At 36.3% G+C, this 26,581-nt stretch overlaps 1 protein-coding gene across 1 annotated transcript in view; it reads left to right on the plus strand.

Moving 5' to 3' along the window:
• pkn2b (protein kinase N2b) overlaps positions 1-20,007 on the plus strand; it is a 69,704-nt gene extending 49,697 nt beyond the window's left edge. The window contains exons 4-22 of the mRNA XM_052130220.1: positions 773-896; positions 990-1,144; positions 2,864-3,077; positions 4,593-4,778; positions 6,647-6,756; positions 8,624-8,767; positions 8,882-8,957; positions 9,206-9,371; positions 10,803-10,929; positions 11,296-11,423; positions 11,510-11,585; positions 12,384-12,475; positions 14,399-14,575; positions 14,689-14,751; positions 14,840-14,916; positions 15,085-15,227; positions 16,322-16,429; positions 16,630-16,710; positions 18,885-20,007. Coding sequence (XP_051986180.1) covers positions 773-896; positions 990-1,144; positions 2,864-3,077; positions 4,593-4,778; positions 6,647-6,756; positions 8,624-8,767; positions 8,882-8,957; positions 9,206-9,371; positions 10,803-10,929; positions 11,296-11,423; positions 11,510-11,585; positions 12,384-12,475; positions 14,399-14,575; positions 14,689-14,751; positions 14,840-14,916; positions 15,085-15,227; positions 16,322-16,429; positions 16,630-16,710; positions 18,885-19,088 — 2,451 coding nt within the window. The 3' untranslated portion in view covers positions 19,089-20,007. The remainder of the gene's footprint in view (positions 1-772; positions 897-989; positions 1,145-2,863; positions 3,078-4,592; positions 4,779-6,646; positions 6,757-8,623; positions 8,768-8,881; positions 8,958-9,205; positions 9,372-10,802; positions 10,930-11,295; positions 11,424-11,509; positions 11,586-12,383; positions 12,476-14,398; positions 14,576-14,688; positions 14,752-14,839; positions 14,917-15,084; positions 15,228-16,321; positions 16,430-16,629; positions 16,711-18,884) is intronic.
• Positions 20,008-26,581: the final 6,574 nt, after the last annotated feature.

The raw sequence follows: 26,581 nt of genomic DNA on the forward strand, positions 1-26,581 counted from the left end.
ATTACACATGTCAGCTTTAATGTGTACAAAATATCTTACTGGGAATGCATGTAACTTTTTGCCTGGTCCATCATGAATTGGCAGTTCTGTGAAGTGGTGAGTCCTGTATGCAGGTTCCCAGCTGCTTTAGATATCCAGAGGAAAGGCCTCAAAGGTAAAGTCAGCCTTTAATGGCTGCTTACAGGAAGTTAAGTCCACAGAGACTCATGACGCATTCACAGTCACTGGATTTGAATACATTGTGTGACGGGGAAACATGTTAACTCCTTGACATATCATATCGAACTACAGGGAGAAAAACAAACATTTATACTGCATTGAGTAGTGAAATGGCTGCAATGATAGGTGTATTGCTTAAATACACATTTTGGATTGTTTAATTTAATTTGTAATTTTAATTTGTGTCAATTTATAATACATTTATTAACATTAACCAAGTAGCTAAATTGTGAATATTCACAGCATGATAGAATAATATAATAATGTCAAAGCTGTTGTTACATACTTCTGTACCTCTGGAATGCTGTATTGAGTGATTGAGATTGTGTTATAACAGTTCATTAGTTGATGTTATTTTGAAATGCCATGAAACTCTAATTCATATTTGATAGTGCATGAACTACCAATTCGTTGTAGGTTAATTATTACTTAATAAAGTTTACCCATTTGTAGACTTGTTGAATTTTCAAAACAGCATATTTTGCTCTTTTCCTTTTCTGATTCATATACTCCTTGTCCTATTTTTATTTTCCTTTGGTGATGTTTTCTGCAGGACCGCAAACTGCTCTCCGCAGCTCAACAGATGCTTCAGGACAGTAAGACAAAGATAGAGTTCATTCGAATGCAGATCCTCAAAGCCAGCCAGACAAGCGAAATAAACTACGAGAACAACGATGGTTTGTGGTCTAACTGATTTACTCTTTTAATTATACATTTTCACTTTAAATGGGCAGAACTGTGGAAATGAGGCTTTAATCCTGACATTACAGTGTCTACAAGCAAGCCTATCATCAGTCCGCTGGACCTGAGGATAGAGGAGCTACGACATCACTTCCGGATAGAGTCTGCTGTGGCTGAAGGTGCAAAGAATGTGATGAAATTGCTGGGAACAGGGAAGGTGACAGAAAAAAAAGCTCATTCAGAGGTAAGCTCCATTTCCTTTTTGTATGTCAACAATGAAATAAGTATACGGTTTCAAATTAAATCATTATAGTTTTTCATTTATCTATATGCCTTTAAAGGGATAGTTCACCCAAAACTCACCCTCATATCATCCCAGATGTGTATGACTTACTTTCTTCTGCTGAAAACAATGGAAGATTTTTAGAAGAATATATTGGCTCTGTTGGTCCTTACAATGCAAGTGAATGGTGGCCACAACTTTGAAGGTCCACAAAGCACATAAATTCAGTATAAAATTATCTTCAGAAGTGATATGATAAGTGTGGGTGAGAAACAGATCAATATTTAAGTCCTTTTTTACTATAGATTCTCCTCTCTGCCCAGTAGGTGGCAATATGCACAAAAATGTGAATCCCCAAAACAAAAGAAGAAGAGAGTGAAAGTTGAGTTTTAGTTAAAAAGGACTTAAATATTAATCTGTTTCAGACCCACACCTACTATATTGCTTATAGGTGTGATATATTTGAGATTTGTTTTTCTAAAAAATCTTTGTATGGCAAGAGGGTGAGTAAATTATGAGAAATTTCATTTTTCATTTTAAAGGTGCTATAAGGCAATTTTTTCTTTTTCTTTTTGAAAACCATGAATAAAATGTCTACTACCTGGCAGATATCAGTGGATTTTGAAACTTGCACCATGGGTTTGCTTGATGTCTTTGAACAGTGGGGTTTTGGAGGGATTGGTGTGTGGTAGAAGTTAATAAAATTGCTTAAGTTAGCAAAATAACTGAGCTCGCTTAAAACACATTTATTTCTGGGCCACTAGCAGCAACACATGGAATTGCAAAATAATAACTCCCCCAATATACCATTGGTTTAACCAGTGTTGCTGTGGGGGGCAGTCAGGATGCTCAAACAAGCAGAGCATTGTTTTGAAAGTGGTACAAAGCCACAGTGTTTACAATTTTCAAGGAAGTCGACCTACAAGTGGCTTACTTATAGTTGTCTATCCACATTAAGTTGAGAGGTCGGCGCTGCACTGTGTCTATTGTCCTGTTCATTGTCAGTAGTTTGTTGTACTGTCCCGTACTTTGCATATGTTTGCACGTGCATGTGCACTTTATATAGGTATTTTATATAGGTATTTTATTTCGTTGTGTTGTCTCATGTGGTCCTGTGTTGGTCCTTTGTTGTTTTTATGTAGCACCATGGTCCTGGAGGAACGTTGTCTCGTTTTGCTGTGTACTGTACTAACTGTATATGGTTGAAACGACAATAAAAACCACTTGACTTGACACTTGACTTGAGATAGGAGGAAGTATGTTTCCATAGAAAAAATTACGCACTTCACCTTTAATTGCACACAATCTCAAAAAATACAAAAGCCTAACTGCAACAGTTTTCTTGAGATTGATCTGATGTAATGCATTTTGTTTGGTCACAGAGAAATGTGAATCCCTGTTCTCTGCAGCAGCAGTGTTAGTAAGAAATGTATGTGTTGGACTATGGCATATGACCAGACATTGTCCCATAGATGTACCGTGGAGATTTCCACTCACTCTGCCAAAGTTCTTCATACACCAGTGTTTATCTTTGTGTTGGCTTCAAAAACCTGCCCATCTTTCAGAGGTCTTCTATTTTGTATTTGTACTGCTACTAAATGACAGTATAAGGCTTTGTTAAAAAAATTTAATAAAATTGTTGGTTTGCACTTGTAAGCTCTGTTAAACTCTGTCTTGCAGGCTCTGGCCCGTTTGAATGAGTCCAGTCAGAAGTTAGACCTACTGAAGTTTTCTCTGGAGCAGAGACTCAGTGAGCTGCCCAAAAACCACCTGAAGGCCAGTCTTATCACGGAGGAGTTAGCCATGGTGTCTTCTCCACCTCTTAGTCCTCGCCATAGCATCATGTCCACCAGCAATCAGTACAGCACTGTAGCCAAACCTGCTGCCCTGACCGGTAACAAAACAATGCCATGCAGTCACACAGTAGAAAAGGGGTTTCAAAACTTTATATAATTTTTTGACTCTTCCTATTGTAGCATGTTTTTAGTAATGACACCTGGAATCTCAAAAAGCGTTTTACACACACAGCGAAAAATATATATATTTTTTGGCCTGAACTAAAGCCAAATTAGCTGCAGTATCATAGGTGGCATATTGTACCTTTAGCTGGTCTACCATCAACTTTAATAAAGCCAAACACTAATTAAAAATGTGCTAAAAGCTATTGAACAAAAAGATGAAAGACGAGCAAGTAAAGCTCTAGTTTATTGTTAGGGAACAAGCCACAAAGAAAAAGGAGGAGAAAAATGTTCTTAATTCTTTTAGTTGCAGTAATGGCTATGTTGAATTCTTCCTTTTGGTGTTTATGGTGATTGTTAATGTAGCTTTCTGTGCTTTAGCGCCACCAAGTGTGGTGGAGTATGTACATAGTAGTGGGTCCATGATCAATTCCACATGCAATGGCTTATATATATATATATTACTTTTAGATTCGTTTTTATTATTACTGGATAAATAAAATAAATATTGACCTTTGCTTTTGTCAGATTAAATTTTATTCGGATTAATAGTACAATATAACAATATAATGTCTTGTATGGCTTGGGTAGCTCAGCGAGTATTAGCGCTGATTACCACCCCTGGAGTCGCGAGTTTGAATGCAGGGCATGCAGAGTGACTCCAGCCAGGTCTCCTAAGCAACCAAATTGGCCCGGTTGCTAGGGAGGGGAGAGTCACATGGGATAACCTCATCGTGGTCGCTATAATGTGAGGTTCTCCCTCTTTGTGGGAGCATGGTGAGTTGTGCGTGGATGCTGCGGAGAATAGCGTGAAGCATCCACACACACACTATGTCTCCACAGTAACGCGCTCAACAAGCCACGTGATAAGATGTGCGGATTGACGGTCTCAGACGCGGAGGCAACTGAGATTCGTCCTCCGCCACCCGAATTGAGGCGAGTCACTACGCCACCACGAGGACTTAGAGCGCATTGGGAATTGGGCATTCCAAATTGGGGAGAAAAGAAAAAATAAATATATAATGTCTTGTACAGCCAATATTTGCTCCCACTGTGAATAGGCCCCTTGATCTATGTTAAAACACACAGTACTGTACCTTCAGCGAGAACAGCTGTTTGAGTGAAGGCATGTAGGATCTACATTCGACTTTTCACACTGGTCAACACATGCTCTCCCAGCATTCCCTTTCTCCTTCCTCTGCTTTATCAATCACACACAACTTTGACCTTTACTCATAAGGAGAGATATAGGGAGCTTTCATTAAAATTATAGAAGTAGCACTGTCTATGTAAGGCTGTATAACCACTGCATGTGTCTTTAAAAAGACTTTTGTATTTATTTGCATTCATATTTATCTTATGTGAATCAGATGTGATAAATGTTTAGTTATTTACATCTGGGATAGCGCAGTGTTCTGGCTCTCAGTGGGGTTTGTGTTGTAAATCCACAGGCACGTTAGATGTGAGGCTCATGGGCTGTCAGGACCTCCTGGAGAACGTCCCGGGTCGCTCGAAGACAGTATCTGTTACTTTGCCCGGCTGGAGCCCCGGTGAGGCACGCTCCTCATTTATGAGCCGAGGAAACAAGAACAAATCTGGCAGCAGCCGAACCCTCTCCAAATCTGACGATCTGTCCAGTTGAGTTGCTTCAGCATTTATTACTTTTGCATTCAGATGTCAATGCAGTTTTTTAAAAGTCAGGGTTCTTTGATTCATTTAGAATGAGATCATTCCTATGGAACTTGCATGGTTGTAGTGCTCTAATTTGTTCTGCTCAAGACTGAAGTCATATTTGACCCAAAAATTTAACTTTTTTCAAAATGTACTCCCCTACGTCATTCCAAACCTGTATGACTTTCTAATGCGGATCACAAAAAACTGTTCTCATCAGTACAGTGGCAGTGGACATAATTTTAAAGTTTAAAAAATTACCCAAAATATTATAAAACCTTTTGTAAAATAATCTTGTGAACGTAAATTTGAAATTACGGCAATTTCTTAAATGTTCCTACAAACGATTTATAAAACGTCCGTACACATGAAAAACTGTAATGCATCTAACTTAATATATCCCAATTCATCTTACAAACTTGCGCATAGACTCCACCTACAGAACGCCCACAAATATCCTAATATGGTAAGCCAGAATACCATAAGTGCATGCACATTTTATTAATTTGTTCATTCATTCAAATGGAATGTTCTTGTGCAGTTAGTAGGGCTGATCGATATGACGAGATATATATATATATATATATATATATATATATATATATATATATATATATATATGGCAATGATATAAAGTGTCAATTGACTGAGATTTTCCTATATCGTGGATATCGCGATATGTAAATATCCAGTATCTATCAGTCTGCACGCTTCTCGTGAAACTGAAACCAGGCTTGAGTGGGGAATTAATTTGTTGGTTATTTGCGCGTGCTGGCTTAACACCAGATTCACTAAAGGAATTAAGCAGATTAGGCAATGCTGCAAACGCACCCACAAACTCATGGCTGATTCTTGTTATTCTGATTTTGTGGGCTGTTTCTGAGCACGCTACAGCGGAGGATGCAGGTACCCTCCCAGGTAAAAGGGACAGTGTCACTGTGATCCAGACACCTGGATCATCTCTTTATCATGCTGAGGTGCTTTTGACTACATGGCACATCTTACATCTCCATCAGTTGATAATTTTTGCTGATGTGATCAAAAGAAAATTTAAGAAAATTAAGGGGAGCTTGTTATTAATTCAGGTGCAACATCTGGTTCACAAAAACTGACACTGATTTAATCTGCAAACTGTCGCCCAATGATAATCACTTGTGGTAATAGAACAATCCGTTTTAACACTTTAAAATGAAGCATGCTAAAGAATATTAAGAAAGCCAAAAGATGTGCTCCGCATTAATTCCATCTTTTGTTTTATCTTTTTTTTTGCAAAAAGTGTTCATAAATATATAAAAAATTTATTTTCTGCTAGACGTGTTTTTTTCATTTTATATTTTTACTAAAATTATATTATGTTTTTTACATTTTATACATGAGGCTCCTGGTCTTCTGAAGGCATACAAAAGGTTTTTGCAAGAAACAACCCATAATTGTAGTAATTTTTCAGTGAAAATCTTGATGTCCGTTTGCACGTTCAAACCATGGAACATATGTTTACATGAGAAATTGCGTCGTTTTTAGCGCCATTGTAATGAAAATACATTGCAATATTCATTATATCATCTCATTTTGTATTCCGCATTCGAAAGAAAGTCATACGGTTTTGGAGTCAATTATGACAGTATTTTTATTTTTGGGTGAGTTATTCCTTCAAGTAAATGTAAACTCAAACCAAGCCACAATGTGACACTAACACTGGCTTAGACTCCCACTGCCATTGACTTGAACATCTTCTATGTGATTGACTTGAACATCTCCAAATATTTTTACCCTGTATATTCACGTCCATGTTCAAGACTAATAGTTAAAGAGTCTCTTTGTGTTGTTATGGCAGATGAAATCAGTGCTGTTCTGAAGCTGGACAACACAGTTGTGGGACAGACCCATTGGAAGCCACTTAGCAATCAGTCTTGGGACCAGAAGTTCACGCTGGAACTTGACCGGGTAACAAATCTTAAATTACATGGTCAAAAACACGCACTAATCCCATAATCCTCTCAACACATGAGTAAATGTGCACACATGCTCTCCATCCAAGCCTGTCTTTCAATTAACTGTAGAAAGTTTAATCCCAGATTTGACCCAGTTCTTATGGAAACTTCATCAGGCAGCTTCATAAGTAATGTCAATCTCTCTACTCTCACAAATGTAGTTGTTCCCTCTTTTATGATGGCAGTATCTATTATTTAGTCACAGTTCCACAAGCAAACCTGAATCGAATTTGAAAGATTGTGTCAATATAAACACAATCAACATTAGTTGCCTACTGTTTTGTTCAGTTTGTGGAGGAATGGAGACATTGTAGTGTTAAGAAAGAGACATTGATTTACATTAGTTTTCAAGCACTTTTAATTTACTTTTGAGGGAATTGTTAAGGATTCCTCTTGAGATCTCACAAAGGAGCACAAGTTAAATGACTGTGAAATTAATGACTCCTTTGGGAAAACAGTGAGCACAGTTCAGTTACTTCATTAAAATGATTCCTGCAAGGCTGATATGGATGCTTACTATTTAGTGTATTGTAATTTTATTGTACTTATTATTAAGGGTTGATTATTGGATGATCTTTAATTTACATGTCTGTGGGTTTGGACTTGCTGTTGGCAAATTAATCTCATGGCAGGCAATGTGAAAGCACTAATCATCTGTTGTGCAATTAAGCCTGAATATGTCAGACAGACTCCTCATGGTTTGTTATTTGTACTGTAAATGTCAAATTGTTGGCTGTAAACTGTAGCAATATTTAGTAGTGTTTGCTAAGGCAAACTTATGCTTGGGTTTTTCTATTTGAACAAACAAATTCATGGCTGCAGCACAAATGGACCCTGCACTGTTTGTGCTGTGGACATGAATCAGGACTTATATTGTGCGATTTGTTGTGGAGAGGTGTGCTATTACTTTTCTTAGTAATTGGACTTGAGATTTTCTAATGGTGTATAAGAAAACGTGAAAAATGTACATTAAATGTTGGACACATTGGCTGTAGGCATTTTTGACTTGGACAAGAAAGAAAATTTCTGGCCGTTACTAATACCAATTTAAACAAAAAACTATAGGCCGATACCGATATTTTGCCACTTACATTATTTTGTCAACAGATCTGTTTTACTCAGGAATTATGCTTTAAAAATCTACAAAGATGTATAAAAGTGTGTTTAATCGTTCTAACAATAAATGATTTCCATTGAACATGGATTGGATCTGTTGAACACATGAAAGGCCAAATATTTTAAGAGAGCCACAATGAAAGATAAATGGAAGATAAAAAGATACAAAAAATAACTAAATGTGGATAACATGATGATCGATATGTTTATAATCGCAGTCTTTTTAGGTTTAGCCATACTGCAATTTTAGATTTGAATTTAATCAATCAAGAATTAATTGGTAACGTACCGATCTCTCAGAAGTTAAAGTCTGCTGGTTTCAAAGCAGTTTAGATGGTTTGCCTTATCTTTTACCCTATACTTGTGTACTTGAGTGCTGCTTTCACAACTGTCACGTCCATTTATGGCATTAACATTAACGTGAGAAAGAAAATTTGCACCTAACACCTGCATTAGACGGATGCTTTTGGAGCGTATCGGTTGCATTGCGTTATAAACATACAGTTTTTAGGTCGCTGTGTCAAGTTACACAAAGTTTGAAACACGTTTTGAGATCCCTGCGTTCAGATTTGCACTCCATCAAGCTGTGTTTGAATGCGAGAATGTGTTCTGAATAAACACGTTAAATTGACAGCCCTAATTGATATGGTTTGTAGCTGTCCTTAAACCACATTTAAAAATGTTTTTTTTGCTCTGTGCTGTAGTCTCGTGAGCTGGAGATAGCAGTGTACTGGAGAGACTGGCGCTCGCTTTGTGCTGTTAAGTTTTTACGGCTGGAGGACTTCCTGGACAACCAGCGTCATGGCATGTGCCTCTACCTTGAACCACAAGGAACACTGTTTGCTGAGGTGCTTTTAATCTAATTAATTTTTTCTCCCCAACACACACACACGCAGTTAACAAGATTGATGGCTTTTTTGTGGATATTTTTATGCAATTTATGATTACCTCTTTGGATACAGGTTACATTTTTCAACCCAGTTATTGAGAGGCGACCTAAACTACAAAGGCAAAAGAAAATCTTCTCCAAACAGCAAGGTATGTTTATGAAGTGCCAAATATGCCTCAATGTTGAGAAGGGTTGACATTTTCTCTCAAACATATTAGATAAAGTAGAACAGCAAATATCTGTTATTTAAAGAATAACATTAACATGATATTTAGGCCTGAAACATACTCTATATGAGAAGTATGTGAACACAGATGCTACTAGCTATACAAACTTGACTTCATGCATTGTTGCATTCTGTTTGCTTTATCTCATAATCAAACCCTGTTCCTCCCAGGTAAAACATTCCTGCGTGCCCCTCAGATGAACATTAACATCGCCACCTGGGGCAGGTTGGTGAGAAGAGCCATTCCATCAATCAACACCTCTTTCAGCCCTCAGGTGGCTGAACTGGGCTCTGAAACGGCACCCATCGGCCACCCAGATGCCCACTCCTTAACCAGGTACATATGCACACAAATTCACTCCTGTTGATAACTAACTTTGCTTAATGTTGTCTAACAGTTAGCATGGGAAATCCCTCTCTGAGAAGTCATGTCTCTTTAATGCTTAAGGTTTAGTACTATAATGCATCACTTCTACAGCAATCAAAAGCACAACTTGTGTTCAAAATTCACGTTTAACAATAAATCCACTGCTGTGAGAAATGTTCACACTATAATGTGTAGTTTTGTGAGTTTTATTTGTGAGGTGTTAAGAGATTGACTCACAATAATCTTAGTTTATGAAACTTTTACAGCTATGCACTTTTGAATGTGAAACAAGGTTCTGTTACGCTGAAGTGTGTCATTCTGCGCCTGGGATGTGCATAAGCAATTTTCTTTCCGCACTTTATTTAAAGCCTTTCTTATTTCTTCATATTCATGATGCAGCCTATCTATTCATTGGTTCCTTAAAGGGATAGTTCACCCAGAAATTAAAATTCTCTCAGCTTACTCACCCTCATGCCATCCCAGAAGTGAATGACTCTTCTGCTAAACACAAAGATTTTTAGAAGAATATCTCAGCTCTGTTGGTCCTTTTCAGTGCTAGTGAATGGTTGCCAGACCATTGAAGCTCCACAAATCACATTAAAGCAGCATAAAAGTGATCCATGTATGGTTTAATATATGCCTTTTGAAGCGATGCAGTCACTTTGGGTGAGAAACAGATTGATATTTCAAAATCTTTTTAATATAAATCTACACTTTCTCTTTCAGAATGCAAAAATGAATGTGGAGATTTATAGTAAAAAAGGGCTTCGATGTCTGTTTCTCACCCATAACTATCATATCGCTTCTGAAGACATTGATTTAACCACTGGAGTCATACAGATTACTTTTATGCTGTCTTTATGTGATTTTTGGAGCTTGAAAGGAATGGTCACCATTCACTTGCATTGTATGGGCTTACAAAGCTGAAATATTCTTCTAAAAATCTTTGTTTGTGTTCTGTAGAAAAAAAGACAGTTAAACACATCTGGGACAGCATGAGGGTGAGTAAATGATGAGAGAATTTTCATTTTTGAGTGAACAATCCCTTTAACACCAACTAGTTGACTAGTTGCTCAGACAACCCACCGGTTGGTGGATTATGAAAATTGCGAGTTTTGCACATCCCTAACTCATTCTAAATACTCTACCCAGACTCATTCCTTTACAAAGCATCTGGTAGTGGAAAGCCCTCTGAATTATTCTGCAGTCTGTCTTTGATAAACAATGACTAATCTGTCCAGAAACATAATTGGTGCTCTATATTTAGATATTGAGATGACTCAACAGTCCTGAGTGTATAAATTCTGTAATGTGGCTTATTGCTTATTCTGTAAATCTCCACAAACATGTGGAAAACTGTTGTGAATTCTTTCTTCTTTTTTTTTGTATCATCTCCCTCAGTGACCCCACTGTGACCAAATTAGACTTTGACAAAGGAGCCACCCCTCCCTCAAAACGACACTCTATTTCAGTGGATATAGAGGATACGGAACCATCAGAAAAGATCACTGATGGAAAAGAGGTGCAGGTAAAGAAGTGGAAAAGTGATATCTTACCCTAAAATTTGTATTCTATCATCAATTACACACCCTCATGTTATGTCGTTTTTTTTCTTCCATAATAAAACAAAAGAAAATGTTAGGCAGAATGTTAACTCGTCACCATTCACTTTCATTGCATCATTTTTCTGTACAATTAAAGTGAATGGTGACTGAAGCTAACATTCTGTCTAACATCTCCTGTTGTGTTCCTCTGAAAAAAAGAAAGTAAAACAGGGTGAGTAAATGATGTCAAGAGTTTAAATGTTTTAGGTGAACTCTCCCTTTAAGTGTGATTTATATGTGGAGTTCTTTGCAGTGGTTTGGAATGACTTTTAAGTGCCTCTCACCCTCAGGATGCCCTAGCAACTTTCAACTTCCTGAACAACACAGTAGATAAACCAGATTATAACAGTCTGGCAGAAAAGGAGTTTGAGCAGCCTGCCCTGGAACTACCTACAGTGCAAAAGAAAGATGAAATCAGGTAGTCTGTTCTCCATCATGCAATGGCAACACATAAACATGCATACATTATAGATAGTCAAATGCTTACAGTGTGTTATCTATTAGGGAAGAAGAGGAAGTTCAATTCAGCTTGACAGATTTCAAATGTGTTGCTGTTCTGGGGCGTGGCCACTTTGGAAAGGTAAACTTTGTGCTTTCACTATAGAGCAATAAGGACATTGGCAACAAATATGGAGATTCTTACAGTGAGTGATGCAAATGCGCTATACATTCCATTATCAATTTGGTAGTAGATAGTATTGCAGATGATCTGTACTTAATGTAGGCTGTGAGAAATTAGCTTTTTGGTCTACCAGCCATTTTATTATTCTAACTCAAATATGTAAAATTACAGTTAACATTCATGTGAAATATATAGGAAATATATTGTTTAGCCTTTAGAATCTACATTCCCTGGCCTTGAAAGTGGCCTTTTTTCACAACCCCAATGTTGTTGTTACATTTATATTTTTTTAGTAATGTACGCAGCCACACATTTTTTGCATTACGCAATGTGAAAAATTAAGTGAATCTGGAGAGCTTTGCATTCACAGTGCACATTATAAGCGAGCAATACACAGATTGACTCCTGAGAAGGTCTGATTTATTTTATAGTGTTCACATTAAAGAAAAAAGTCTTGCTTACTGCTCTTTGAACTGCTAAAATGAAGAATAACTTCTTGCATGCACGCTCCATGAAAAGAACTCTAAGAGCCCTATACATGTGAGTGGAAGAAAGCCACTGAATTGCCAAACAAACTGCAAACTAGACACGCACATTGGCGGCTTTTCTTTCTGTTCGTTATGATGTAATCAAATGTGTTTCATCAAACACGCATCATTGCTACTCATTCATAGATGTCTTGCAGTTCGCCTGCCACAGTGGCTGGCAGGAGCAGCAGCTGCATTGTTTCAAGTACTGTTTAATCTTCTCAAACAGGTTTTACTCGCCGAGTACAAGACCACTGGGGAAATGTTTGCCATTAAAGCTTTGAAGAAAGGTGACATCGTCTCCAGGGATGAAGTGGACAGGTAAAGGCTATACATGTTTTTTATAATGAACTTAATCTACATGACAATCCTTAAAGGGGTAGTATAATTCTGTCATTATTCACTCACCATCCTGTTGTTACAAACCTCTTTCTTTAATGGAACACAAAATGAGATGTCTCGGTCACCATTCACTTTCATAGCATCTTTTTGTCTGTACAATAAAAGTGAGTGATGCATGAACGTTCTTTCCAACATTTATATTTATGTTCCACAGAAGAAAGTCATACGGGTTCGGAACAACATAAGGGTGAGTAAATGAAGACAGAATATTCATTTTTGAACATAAATGAAAATTCTCTCGTCATTTACTCACCCTCATGCCATCCCAGATGTCTATGGCTTTCTTTCTTCTGCACAACACAAACAATCTCTAATCTCTATATGGATGATCTGTCTAGGCAGTTGAGGGCCTGTAATACTGGGTGCATGATTGGTAATTCAATAGTGAACCATATGATGTATGCAGATGACCTTGTGATTTTTAGTCCAAGTAGTGCTGGATTACAGCAGCTACTTAAAATTTGTTCGGCATATGGTGTGGAACATGATATCAAATATAACGCCAATAAGAGTGTCGTCATGATCTGTAGAACTAAAGAGGATAAATGTTTGAAGTACCCTGATTTTAAATTGGCTAACAATCAGCTTAGTGTCTGTGATAAGGTGAAATACCTTGGTCATTTTATCACTGATAGAGGCAATGCTACAGGCAATGTCGCATGATGTACGCACAAGCCAATATTCTCTTACGTAAATTTAGGGCATGTACGGTTGGTGTAAAGATATTTCTTTTTAAAGCATATTGCACACCGTTCTATACTGCTCACTTGTGGTCAAATTATAGAAAGACAAGTCTTTTAAAATTGAAAGTAGCATATAACGACGCAATGAGAATGTTACTCACAAGACCAAGATGGTGTAGTGCAAGTGAGATGTTTGTGGCTGCAAGAGTGAGGACCTTTCATGCTGTTTTAAGAAACCTAATGTTTAAATTCATGTGCCGGCTTCATGGGTCACAAAATGAAATAATAATGGGCTTAACTAACATACGGCTAAGTACTACACGCTACCAATCTCGTATGTGGAAGCACTGGTATAACTGTCTTTTGGTAGAACAATGACTCTCTATTATTATTTTGTTTTGTTTTGTTTGTTTTTAAGTGTAGGTATGTAGGTATGTGTGTTATGGTGTATTCAATGTATTGTTGTGGGTAAGATTTGGACCTTGAGTCTGTAATAAAAGTTTTTTGAAACAAAGATTTTTAGAAGAATTTAAGCTCTTTTGGTCCTTTCAGTGCAAGTGAATGATGACCAGAAATCTGAAGGTCCAAAAACCAGATAAAAGCAGCATAAAACGAACCCATAAGACTCCAGTGGTTACATCCATATCTTGTGGAAGTGGAATGATAGGTGTAGATAAGAAATAGATACATTTTTATGTCCTTTTTTTACTATAAATCTCCACTTTCACATCTGAAAGTGAAAGTGGAGATTTATTTTAAAAATGACTTAAATATTGATCTGTTTCTTACACATACCTATTATATCACTTTAGAAGAAATTAATTTAACAAATGGAGTCTTATAGATTACTTTCATGCTGCTTTTATCTCCTTTTTGACCTTTAGATTTCTGATTTCACTTGCATTGAAAGGACCAACAGAGCTGAGATATTCTTTTGTGTTCTGTAGAACAAAAAATGTCATCTACATTTGGGAATTAATTTTGAGAGAATTTTCATTTTTGGGCGAACGATCCCTTAGTGTTAAAAGGTGTCAGAGCTTTTTCCAATAATTTCATGCCATATCTATCCAACAAAACTTAAAATATAATAAAAAGTTTCCTCCTTGTTAATATACACCATATATAACGTTTATTATTAACTACTGAAATGTATCCACAGCCTTATGTGTGAGAAGAGAATATTTGAGACTGTGAACAGCGTTCGGCACCCGTTCCTGGTGAATCTTTTCGCGTGTTTCCAGACCAAGGAGCATGTGTGTTTTGTCATGGAGTACGCGGCAGGAGGAGATCTGATGATGCACATTCATGCAGATGTGTTCAATGAACCACGTGCAGTGTGAGTGACTGAATTTACTGTACTACTGTCAAGTGACATGATTATGTTGCTCAGTTAAAAGTTGAATACATTTGTATTTCCTTCTGAAATGTTTTGTTTCTGTTTCCTCATAGTTTCTATGCTGCTTGTGTTGTCTTGGGGCTACAGTTTCTTCATGATCATAAAATTGTGTACAGGTATGTGTCAGTACTGGGAGCAAAAAACAGAAGACTTTATTAAAGTTTTATAAACCAGCCATGTGACTGTCATGGACATGTTTTGCAGGGATTTGAAGCTAGACAATCTTTTGCTAGATACTGAAGGATATGTCAAGATTGCTGATTTTGGTCTCTGCAAAGAAGGTGGGTACCTCTTTTTTGTATATACGTGTGTGTGTATGTGCATGTGTGCATGCGTGTGTGTGTGCATATTTACAGTATTTATATCACTGCTGTTCAATTTTTAATCTTGGTTTTTGAGTTGTTTGCCAACTGCTGTGAGTGTAACTCATTCCATCTCTCCTCATTTAGGAATGGGCTTTAAAGATCGCACTAGTACGTTCTGTGGCACTCCTGAGTTTTTAGCACCTGAAGTGTTAACCGAGACATCATACACACGAGCGGTGGACTGGTGGGGTCTGGGAGTTCTCATCTTTGAGATGCTGGTTGGAGAGGTATGGTAAATTAATAGATTGATGGAAGGATACTAAATGGATTTTGAAGGGGAACTTTTATTAACATTAGTTAATAAGGATTACTTTTTTGTGTGGCATTCTCCAGCCAAATAATTTTGTATAATGATGCTAAACTATATAATTGACCATTCCCTGTGGCAACCAGTTTCCTTTACTTCCATGCTTCTCATAGCAGTCCATGGTCTCTTTCACGAACTCATATAATTTTAACACAAATTAATACTTCATGTCCATTTTATTTATTCATTTGTTAAATCGCTGCATAATAAGCAGGATTGCGTACAGTCTGCTGGCCTTCATCACAAATTATTACGTGGGTCTCTGAAATACTCTTTTCTTATTTGTCAATGTCTCTATCAAGCAGTGTGATATTTCTGAGTAACAACTGCACATCCAGGGATTAAAGGGATAGTTCACTCAAAAATGAAAATGATCTCATAATTTATTCACCCTCATGCCATCCAAGATGTTAATGACTTTCTTTCTTCTGCGGAACAAAAAGTTTTTTAGAAGAAATATCTCAGATCCTCTTTCGGACACTTTTTGCCTTTTGGGAACTAGGCAACTATGGCGCATAAAACCCATTTAACCGGAAACTAGTGGGCTGCACTATTTCAAAGCGGAAGTATGTCATGAGGCTCATAGCAAGTAGTCCATTGCGAGTCCAAGTCTGAAATGGGGAAGAGTCGAGAGTGAAGACTGGGCGAGAGCCACTTAAATGCCATGTAGCATTCATTGGCACAGGTGTATCACATCAATATTGATGAGCCAAACGACTCCATTCGCCACCAATATGCAACATAGAATACAAACACAAAAGATAAACAAATACGGCCCAAAAAGGGGCCATAACATTAATGGAATTAATGTTAATAATACTAATAATAAATGAATTATTGTTAAAGTTCTGTATCATTCATGTCCTTATTTTGTAAGTTGCTTTGGAACTTTTCTTTTAAATTAATTAATGTAAATGAAAATGTCGAAATTCTGCATTAAAGTCATTTAAATGTAAATAATGTAATTGGTGTCAGAACAGTGGTGAAAGGACACATTTCTCTTTGTACTCACAGTCCCCATTCCCTGGTGATGATGAAGAGGAGGTGTTTGACAGTATTGTTAACGATGAAGTTCGCTATCCAAGGTTTCTCTCCACAGAAGCCATTTCCATAATGAGAAGGGTATGTTTGGAAGTGTCTTGGAACAGTTAAACCACAGTATTAAAGCAAATGTTATTGTTTATGTTGATTCTCAGTTGGGTATCCTGAAAATCAGAACCCAGCTGTATTAAAGAAGGCTCTTTTGTAATATTAATAATTTTATATTCTTAAATTACAGTTAACAATTTTTAAGAGCTTTTAACATTATCTTTCCTCTGCAGTTGTTAAGAAGAAATCCAGAGCGACGTCTTGGTGCAGGGGAAAGAGATGCAGAGGAAGTGAAGAGGCATCCGTTTTTCAGAGTCAGTCATTTTTTTTCGACCTCTTATACCTTACTAGGGTTATCATTGTACCAAAATTTCAATAGTTAATACCAATAAAATGTTCACATTTGTTGATAATAATTTTGATACTAATATACTTAAAGGTGCTGTAAATAATTTGTTTTATGGAATACCATGCAGAACATTTTCCTACTCCCTGAATAATATCACTGAGATACATGTGTCTTGAGATATCTCACCGGTCTCTGTGACAGTACTAGACTGTGCAAACAGCAAACAAAAATGTGTCCGTGGGCTGCGGCCTTTGGCGGTTTTGCCTGTCCGTTATTCTGCGTGTTCTCATAGTGTTGTAATTTAAGTGGATCATTGAGGCAAAATGCTATATTCAGATTCTATTTTGCCTCTGTTGTGTTTGTCAACTGTGTTGACAAATACGCACTAATGCTGCTCTTCTGCTCAGTGTCGGTATAAATGCTGTCTTTGGAGGGCTGTGTTTAATTCAACGGCTCGTGGAAGTAAGAATGGCTAAAATCGCTTGCAGCAACTTTAACTAATATTGAGCATAATTTATTAAAAAAAGTTAATATAAGTAAATTAAGTGAAATTGTTTGTAGCAATTGCATGTAACCTGCAATTTAAAGCAACATGGCATGGAGCCTTTATGATTACTTGGAAAAACCTAAACAAATGTTTACTTTATTGAAAATGTTGTTGAACAAATTAATACATTTCAAGAAATATAACAACAATATTAATCACATTTTTATTTTATGACAAGGTGTAAGTCTATTACACCTTGTCATAACCAGACACTGTGCCGTGACACACAATAAAATGTATATTTTCCATGTTAAACAGAGTTTTTGTCCTAACCAGCTGCGACAAGTGCCAGGCATTCTATTTTTTAAATAGTTTCTATTTCTGCAAAGTCACGCCAGGCAGCCCAGTCAACAAGTGGGTCTAAAATTATTCTTATAACAGTATATTAAAGCCGGCATCTCACTAGCCGGTTCAGAACAACTTTATTTTGGCTAAGTCACACAACTACCAAATATTGTGCTTGAGGTCTCATTTTCTTCAGTCGGAGGTGTCACACACACACACACACACACCTGCTTAGAATGGCAGAGGGGAGACATACTGGCTCGGTCAGACTTTCTGTCCAATTCCCTGTCACGTGGAGATCTGTGAAATATAGCGCAATAGTGCCTGACCACTTTTTCAGCCATTTGGGTTCCAGAAGCATTTTTCCCATTAATTTCTTCCATAGACTTTTCATAAAATCCTCCATTAAAGCATGAAACAAACATCCAGCTCCGAGGTAAATCGCAACAATACAGACTGTGTTTTAAGGCAAAAAAGTATTTGAAAAGAAGACTAAAAGACAAAGGTACAAGTCTGTGTACCTACCGTCTTTCATGAGGCCACGGACTACAATCCAATGAAGCATTGCAAATGACATAATCGAATATAAAACTATGGAAATATATAAAACTATTGATTTTAGGCTGTTGATTATAAGTATAGAAATGTGAAATATTCCGATATACAAATATATATAAGTAGTTTTGAGAGTACAGGGAGACCAACTTGTTTGCGTAATTCAGAGTGTGTCTTGGGAGAATGCGGTCGCTTCCGGGCTTTATTTGGCTGGCTTTTTTGACCGTGGTTCCCTGATTGGTCAAGCTTTCTCTGCTGGAGTAGTAGTTGTTCAAAAGGAATTCCACTATTAAAGAGGATTTTTTAAAAAGGAATTTGAAATAATGCAGACAGGTGGCTTCAACGGAAGCATTTACCATCTATGAACAACCTCGGAGCTCCTGATAGATCTGTCTTTAAAGGTTTATAAATTAGCATTGAAAATCAATTTGTCTATGGAAGAAATTAATGGGATTTTTACTTCATGAACCAGACTGTTGAACTCTATAACAACAGGAGTATTGCGTGAACATAAACATAAATTGTGCGTGTGTATATGTGTGTTAGTTTATATATCCCATCTGGGTTTGCCGTAATAGAATTCCTGTTGCTGGAATCTTATTGCGTCACGCCTGGTTAGCACAAGGTGTAAGGCTGCATTTACACTGCAGAACCTAATAATACACAGATATGATATTTGACCCAAATTTTTCAAATATTTCTAATTTAACTTAACAATAAAATCTTCACTACCCACTTCTATTCTCTCTCAGAATATGGATTGGACTGCATTGCTGGCAAAGAAGATCCGGCCTCCATTTGTGCCAACCATCAAAGACCGTGAGGACGTTAGTAATTTTGATGATGAGTTTACCTCAGAGGTACCCATACTGACTCCACCTCGTGAGCCAAGGTTTCTGACTGTCAATGAGCAGGAGATGTTTGCAGATTTTGACTACATCGCTGACTGGTGTTAACCCAGATCATAAACTCTGTTCACACATGCTCAACATTGTGAACCAACCGAACAGCTCCCTCTCTTTAAGACCCATTGCAGAAAAAAGTGCTTTCCCTCTTCTATGCTCTTATCCATGCCATTTATAGGATTGGCAATAACTTGCTTTAAGAAACGAGAATGACATTTTTGAGTCTTGGTAGCCCATTGTGGCATCTTTTTGTCGTCAGAGCACTGGGACACCAATTGGTAACTATTAAACACTTCTGAGGATTCAACAGGATCAGTAACGTTCAGCTTTCCTCTCCAATCTCCTCACGTCTGCTGGGAAAAACATTTTTGATTTTCATTTCTTCTGCTGTTTTAAAATACTAAAATGTGCCTATTGGCATTGTCTCCAGACTTGGAGGGCAGACACAGATGAACTGAAGAACTGAACCCAACTGAGACATGAAATTACAAATTTTTCAGTCTAAGAGCAGCATCAGAAGAAACAGAAGCTCAAGGACCCTCTCAAACACGCTAAAATTATTTATTTTGTCTTGTATTCTCTCCAATGCCTAACATTTTTTAAATTGCTCACAAACAGTAACTATCAGTTACAGAAAACCTACCAAAGCATCCTGCCAAATGTTCTTTTACCCTTTGCATATTAAATTGGATTCAAAAGACCATGGCCAAGAGCAGGAGTGGATTTGCGGATTTGGGGACCCTAGGCAAAGTACAGGGATGGGGCCCTCTTCAATGGCACACATTTACATTGTTTCTGTTATAAATATATATATATTAGGGCTGTCAATCGATTAAAATTTGTAATCAAATTAATTACATGGTGTCCCGATTAATTAATCGCATATACAAATATTTGCTGAGAAAGCCCCTCATGTAGCAATAATTCAATATATAATGATTATACATATTCATATCAATATATAATTATACATAGTTATCTTTAAATATGAAAAAATATATATATATATATATATATATATATATATATATATATATATATATATATATATATAAAATTAAAAAATATTCAGATAATTAAAATGCATTACATTCTTGTGGCAGAAGAATTAATCATTGATAAGTCCATTCAAAAGCAGCTTTAGAATACAATATATTGTTTACCATATTATTGATCATAACTCAATCATTGGCATACAGTTCACAACAATCCATTTCACAAGTAAATTTGTCAATCAGTTGAAGATTTATTATGAGGGCTTGTTTAATGCATTAAATCGACACCCTAATATATATATATATATATATATATATATATATATATATATATATATATATATATATATATATATATATATATAATGGTTTGGGGAAAATATTTGTTCTTCCTGAAAGATTTCACTTAAATACAATAAGTGTCCTGAGATACCTCATCGGTCTATGTGACAGCACTAGACTGTGCAAACAGCAAACAAAATGTGTGTGTGGTTGTGTCTTTCCCCTGGTTGTGCCAAATTTCTAAAAAGGAGTGAATAATAATGTCTGACAACACGTTAAGGCTGTCAGTTGGGCAGAGAATATTTACCTTAAACATTTTCTACATTTGAATTTTGAAGTTAGATGATTTATATATCCTTAGACCACGAGAGGGCATGTTGAATACATTAACCATACAGCACCGTGTTATATTATTGCAAAGAACATTCCTGGCTGTTAAAGTGCATAAAATAAAGTTTTTGTCGGTTCATATTCTCAAATTTTAAGTACAAAATAAAACGAGGGGGGAAACGCTTCAATAGGGAAGGTTTGTGTTAACATGCTGTTACACTTGCACTGGTGCCACAGTATTACCACAGACATAAACTTCATAATAACCACAGAGTTTTTCATTAATTACAGCTGTATGTAGGGTACAATTATTCCCAGATAGCAGTGGTATTCGGCTGAAATCCGTGACAAAGCGGCTCATCATCTCTGGTCAGGGGCTGGTCAAACAGACAAAACACAACAGAAAGGAACAAAACGCGAGTATCTTGCGACACACATTTCCATCTTGAAATACTTAACAGACAAAAACCCATTGCTTAATCTGAGAAATGCTGATAAGAGAGCAAGATGGGCAAAGACCTTCACCTACTGTAAGGGGCTGTTCACACCAAACGCTTTTGCAACCATCCTGTTAACCATTTGTTTTTCTATGTAAACACGCTAGACAGAATGTCTTTGTTTCACTTTGTTTTTGTTTATTCAGGGTCTCGTGCATGAGCACTGTTTTTTAGATGCCGTGTCAAGTTTAAAAGAACTTTAAAACGCATCATGAGACACCAGGTTTCTTTTAAACTGTATTTTGTTGCTCTTCATCTAGTCTCTTTTAGCACACACATCTAAAATTTGAATGTGCATATTTTTCTTAAATTCAACGAAGATTTGAATTTCGAATTTTAATTTACAGCCCTATGACACATTATATAAAAAATTAAATCTGGCTGCTATGAACTACGATATTGTATATACCACTACAATACCTTTTTTCTTTCTCGCTCTCCCTCTATCTTAATGCACTTTTCCTCCATCAACTTGACCTTGAATGAACTATATCCAGATTATTAGACTGAAAGTTGACTTTGCATGTTTCCAGCTGGCATTAATAAACTTTTACATTTGAAAACAAAATAAAGTTAGATTTATGCTGCTAGATAAGCGAAAACAAGTCAAAAGTCTGTGAAAGTTCTTATTTATGAGTGTCAACTCCAAGATCATCATAATCATCATCATCATCAACAACTGTGTACCGGTGACTAGTGAGTGCTGTGCTCAAAGAAATAGTAGCGGATAGCAGTGCAGACTGTGCAGCAATCTGATCCGTTTGGAAAGATAATGTTACCTTAGGAAGTATTGATTCAGTTTAATTATTTTCTCTCCACAAATTCAATTTAAACTGAACTAGTAACAATGTATCACACAAAACTGTCCTGGTGGTTTGGCTCACTTTCACCTTTTTATGAACTTGCTTAGCTGCATAAAACCTTGGAATATTCCATTACAGCCTGATCTGAGAGGGGGTTGCTTGCATTGATGGTGCTGAAAATAACAGCAATAACAATCATATCAGTGTTGTAACAGTGATATTTAAAATTTCAGCACACGTTATTTAGCATGAATGAAAATCAAAAAGCAGATTATTTGTATTTTTAAGGGGCCCTAGGCTTCTGGGGCCCCTAGGTGGTTGCCTAACTTTGCCTAGTGCGAAGTCCGCCCCTGGCCAAGAGCACAGATGGATGAATATGAACTTTAGAAAGGTAAATGAGATGCAATTAACTGATCTTTTGAGACTTTTCTCTCTCCAATCTCTTAATTTCTATGAAAGCAACCTTGTACACTAATCATTGAAATAAATGTAAGTTATAGTTTTATACTGTATTTTTAGAATATTAGCCTTTTGGGTCTGCTGTATGTTATGACAATGGTTGTACACAGATTTGTAAGATTATAATTTTGGAGAGGGCAGCTCAAAGTTGAGAGCAATTCAGAATTTTTAAAATGGAATGTAAAAATGTATATTCATGAAAACAAAAAAGAATATATATTTTTGGCATGTGGTTATGCCAAAGCCGGCTGTATGTTTTATTAGTTGACATTTTTTAAAGGACATTTGTAGTCTGACTGTTTCAGATCTTGTCATTTTGCAACAATATCTCACAATTTAGCAATGTTTTGGTTGTACATGCCAACATTAAACCACCTTTACTAGAAATTGTTTCATACTTGGGGATATGCAGCTTGAGAACTGTGGTTACAGTCACTATTTCTTGCTTGTTTGACATTTATTCCTACAGTTATCTCACATCTCTCTCTGTGACTGTTGGTATGAAGCAGTCATTTCTTAATCAGAGGTAGGTTTGATTGTCTCCTGCCAACATTGTCACTAAGTGTCATGAAACCTTCCTCAAATACATTCTGTACACCAACCGAGATCTGTTTTCTGTCTTTTCCTCTTTGTAGCAAACTGATGTTGTTAGCAGTTCTTAATATAGAGTTATAATGTGACACAAGTGAGATTTTTCTATAGGTGACATGTAGAGAGTATCTGTCTGGTCAAACTTGATGGGCTAGTTTGAGTACCCCGTATTACAATGTGTTTTAGGATCACTGTCAGATGAAAACTGGTCTAGAGGATTTACTAATAATGTCATTTTTCAATTTGCTGTGAAAAGGCAGAAGTGTGTTTGAGTCATCTGACTGTAAAGGTGAAGAGGCATAAAGCTAATGCTGCATGTTCTGCTGGTCCAACTGGTCCTGGGTGTGTATTTGATTGTTACTAAATAAGTAACAGGGATTTCCTGGAGACAGCAAGATCTAGTTTTGCCTAGTCACTTAATATGAACTGTAATAACTCCTTCCCTCCTATTTGTGCTCACGATATTAAAGGGATAGTTCACCAAAAAAATGTAATTCTCTCATTTACTCTCATGTCATCATAGATATACATGATTTTCTTCTTCAGAACACAAATGAAGATTTTTAGAAGACTATCTCAGTTGGTCCTTACAGTGCAAGAGAAGGGTGACCAGACTGTTTCAAGCTCCAAAAATCACAAAGACCACATAAAAGTAATCCATTACTCAAATGGCTTAATTTATATCTTCATAAGTGATATGATAGTTGTGGGTGAGAAGGTGTTTTGTTTTTATTTACTATAAATCTCCACTTTCACTTTCAAAATGTAAAAACAAAAAGTGGAGCTTTATAGTAAAAAAGGATCTAAATATTGATCTTTTTTTTTTTTTTGCCCACAATTATATCACTTTTGAAGATATGGATTTACCCAACTGGAGTCTGTTGGACTACTTTTATGCTACCTTTGTGATTTTAGGAGCTTTTAAGACCTGGTCACCATTCACTTGCATTGCAAGAACCCATGGAGTAATTCTTCTAAAAATCGTTGTTGTGCAGAAGAAAGTCTTGTACATCTGTGATGGAATGAGGTCGAGTAAATTATGAGAGAATTTTCATTTTTGGATGAACAATCCCTTTAAACAGCCTTAACTGCACTGTATTATCATAAAAATAGTTTCACTAGAAGGTTGTTCTTTAATGAAACCTACCTTATTGTGCAAAATGGTGTTATATGTGAAACAATTCCATGAACCTATGACTGACCTTTGTGAGTGAAAGAATACTTGTGATTCACATGGATTTATTTGAAAACCTTTTCATGGTCCAGGGTAAAATATTAGTTGCTAAAATCTGATTTTATTCCTTTGAAGTCAGTGACTAGACAGTATCTTGGGAAATTGTCATGGAAATAGTAGGCTACATGGTCTCATGGGGAAAGTTGGGACATGCAGATTTACAGACAGGAAGAGGAAGCTGGGAAAATAGGATGAAGAGGAGAGGCTGAGGGTTGGTGCTTCAGAGAATCCTATTTTTTTTTTTTATCTTTAGACAGGAAGTGGGCAGAAATATAGGATGGAACTAGATGTGGCACTGATACAAGTTTAAGAGAGCAGTACTAACATATTGTTTACCATTTGTACAGATTTTCATAATGCTTCAGGCAGCCTAATTGTGGATTAAAATACTATCTTCTGGCTCCTTATATTTCACTCCCTTTGAGTTGGTTCTCGTAAAGGAAAACTAACTTTGGACACCTTGAAAACACTCATGCCAATTTTAGGTCTCATGTACCTTATTATTCATTTTACATTTCTCTATTGTGACAGTACAATTGTGCATTTGCACCTTATTGTGACGTAAATATATACACCTAAACCAATGATGAGCTAAATAAACTGCTCTAAAAATGTAAGCCTTTGAAAAGGGCCTATTGTCTAAGCCCAAGGATGTGTGGTTAATTTCCATACATACATGTTAGCAAACATTCTACTGAATTCTCACTTAATTTTTGCTGCCAGCAGAAAAATGCCAAATTCAAAATCAGTTGTCTAATTATAATATATAATTAGAACGCCTAACATTCTACAGCTTTACTGAAAATTGTAATGTTTAATGATGCCACCTTGAGGTTGATCAATGCTATTGTCAAAAAAAAAGAAAAGAAAAGCTTAAGAACACATCACTGGTGCTTTTACATGTTTTGTTAAATGTAATGAAATCATGTGTAGAAAATCTAGTAGTATAAATTTACACAGTACGGATTAATATGCCACAATTCTCCACCATTATGTTGTTAGAACAGTATGTGTGAGCTAGGAATTAAATTAAACTGTCATTATTCTACATTATTAAGGAAATGTATAATGGAATTAGTCACGTTCGACAACCATTTTAAATTTGATAAATGACAAATAACTAGATTATTTGTCTGAATAAAATTCTCCACCATTAATATCGTAATACAATTATCGTTGTATCCGCTCACAATTTCTATTGTAAGGAATTAGCTTTAAAAGGGGAATTATGATTAATTCACTTATTGGAGTAATATTGTTCTCATGGCTTATCAAAAATAATATTACACATATTTAGGTACAGCTTTGAAGCAAAATATTTTAAAACAGGGATGAGATTATCAAAATATACCACAGTCAAATTATCTTTGAATACAGACAAACTTTATTGCTATTCTAAACATAAATCTAATCTAACACATAGAACATGAAAAAGGCTGGTGAGTAGTGACAGAATTGTGTGTGTTTTTGCAATACAATGTGAGCTTCACTAGATTTCTTGGTGCTTTAGTCAAGCAGAATCTTTTAATTTATGACATTGAGGAATTACAGGACTAAAAGGTTGGGTTTTCCTATCCAAGTCATATTGCCGCAATTTGTCTGCATCTTATATCCTACACATGCTTATATTATTGATAATGTTTCTTTTTTTTTTTTAACTTTTGACTTTTCTATTGATGGTATGGAGAGTGACTGGACGTTGTTGGAAAGAGGGGGAACGGGACCCCAAAGGCTGGACTCAGAAGACTGTCAGAAGCATGTGCTTTAACATCTGTACTGCTGCTCTGACATGAGTTTAGTAGTACTATTTTTTACTGTGAATCACTAGTAGGATCAAAGCTATTGTCAACTACAGTGAGGGAAACTGACATCAGAAATGCTGCCAAACCAGATACTGCAAGTATTTAACAGGTTGTTTCCATAAATCAGAGAAGCAACTCTTACAAATTTAATAGCGTGAACAATCAACTTCCTATTCAGGCTTAAAACTTTGCTTTTAGTAACTGCCTGAAACACAGTAGAAGGGGTATCTGAAATAAGCCACAAATAAATTGTGATCAGGATTTTATTTACACAGATTACATCCATTAGTTTTTGCAATACAAAAAACTAGTAGCCTGTGACCAAATATTTTAATAATACACAATGAACTTAGTGATAGTTTTCATAATATACTCTCAACAGGCCTTAAAATCAAATCAAAGTGTAAATACAACCTCTAAAGTGACTTACAATTTGTTACATTGTCAGAGGAAGTAACAATACAAAATTCAAGTAAAATGTGGTATAAACCTAAACATATTTACCAAGTCTGAGACTGCACACTTCTTACACAAAACGTTAGCATAGCCTA

This window comes from Xyrauchen texanus, chromosome 7 (assembly GCF_025860055.1).
Source record: "Xyrauchen texanus isolate HMW12.3.18 chromosome 7, RBS_HiC_50CHRs, whole genome shotgun sequence".
Lineage (NCBI taxonomy): Eukaryota > Metazoa > Chordata > Actinopteri > Cypriniformes > Catostomidae > Xyrauchen > Xyrauchen texanus.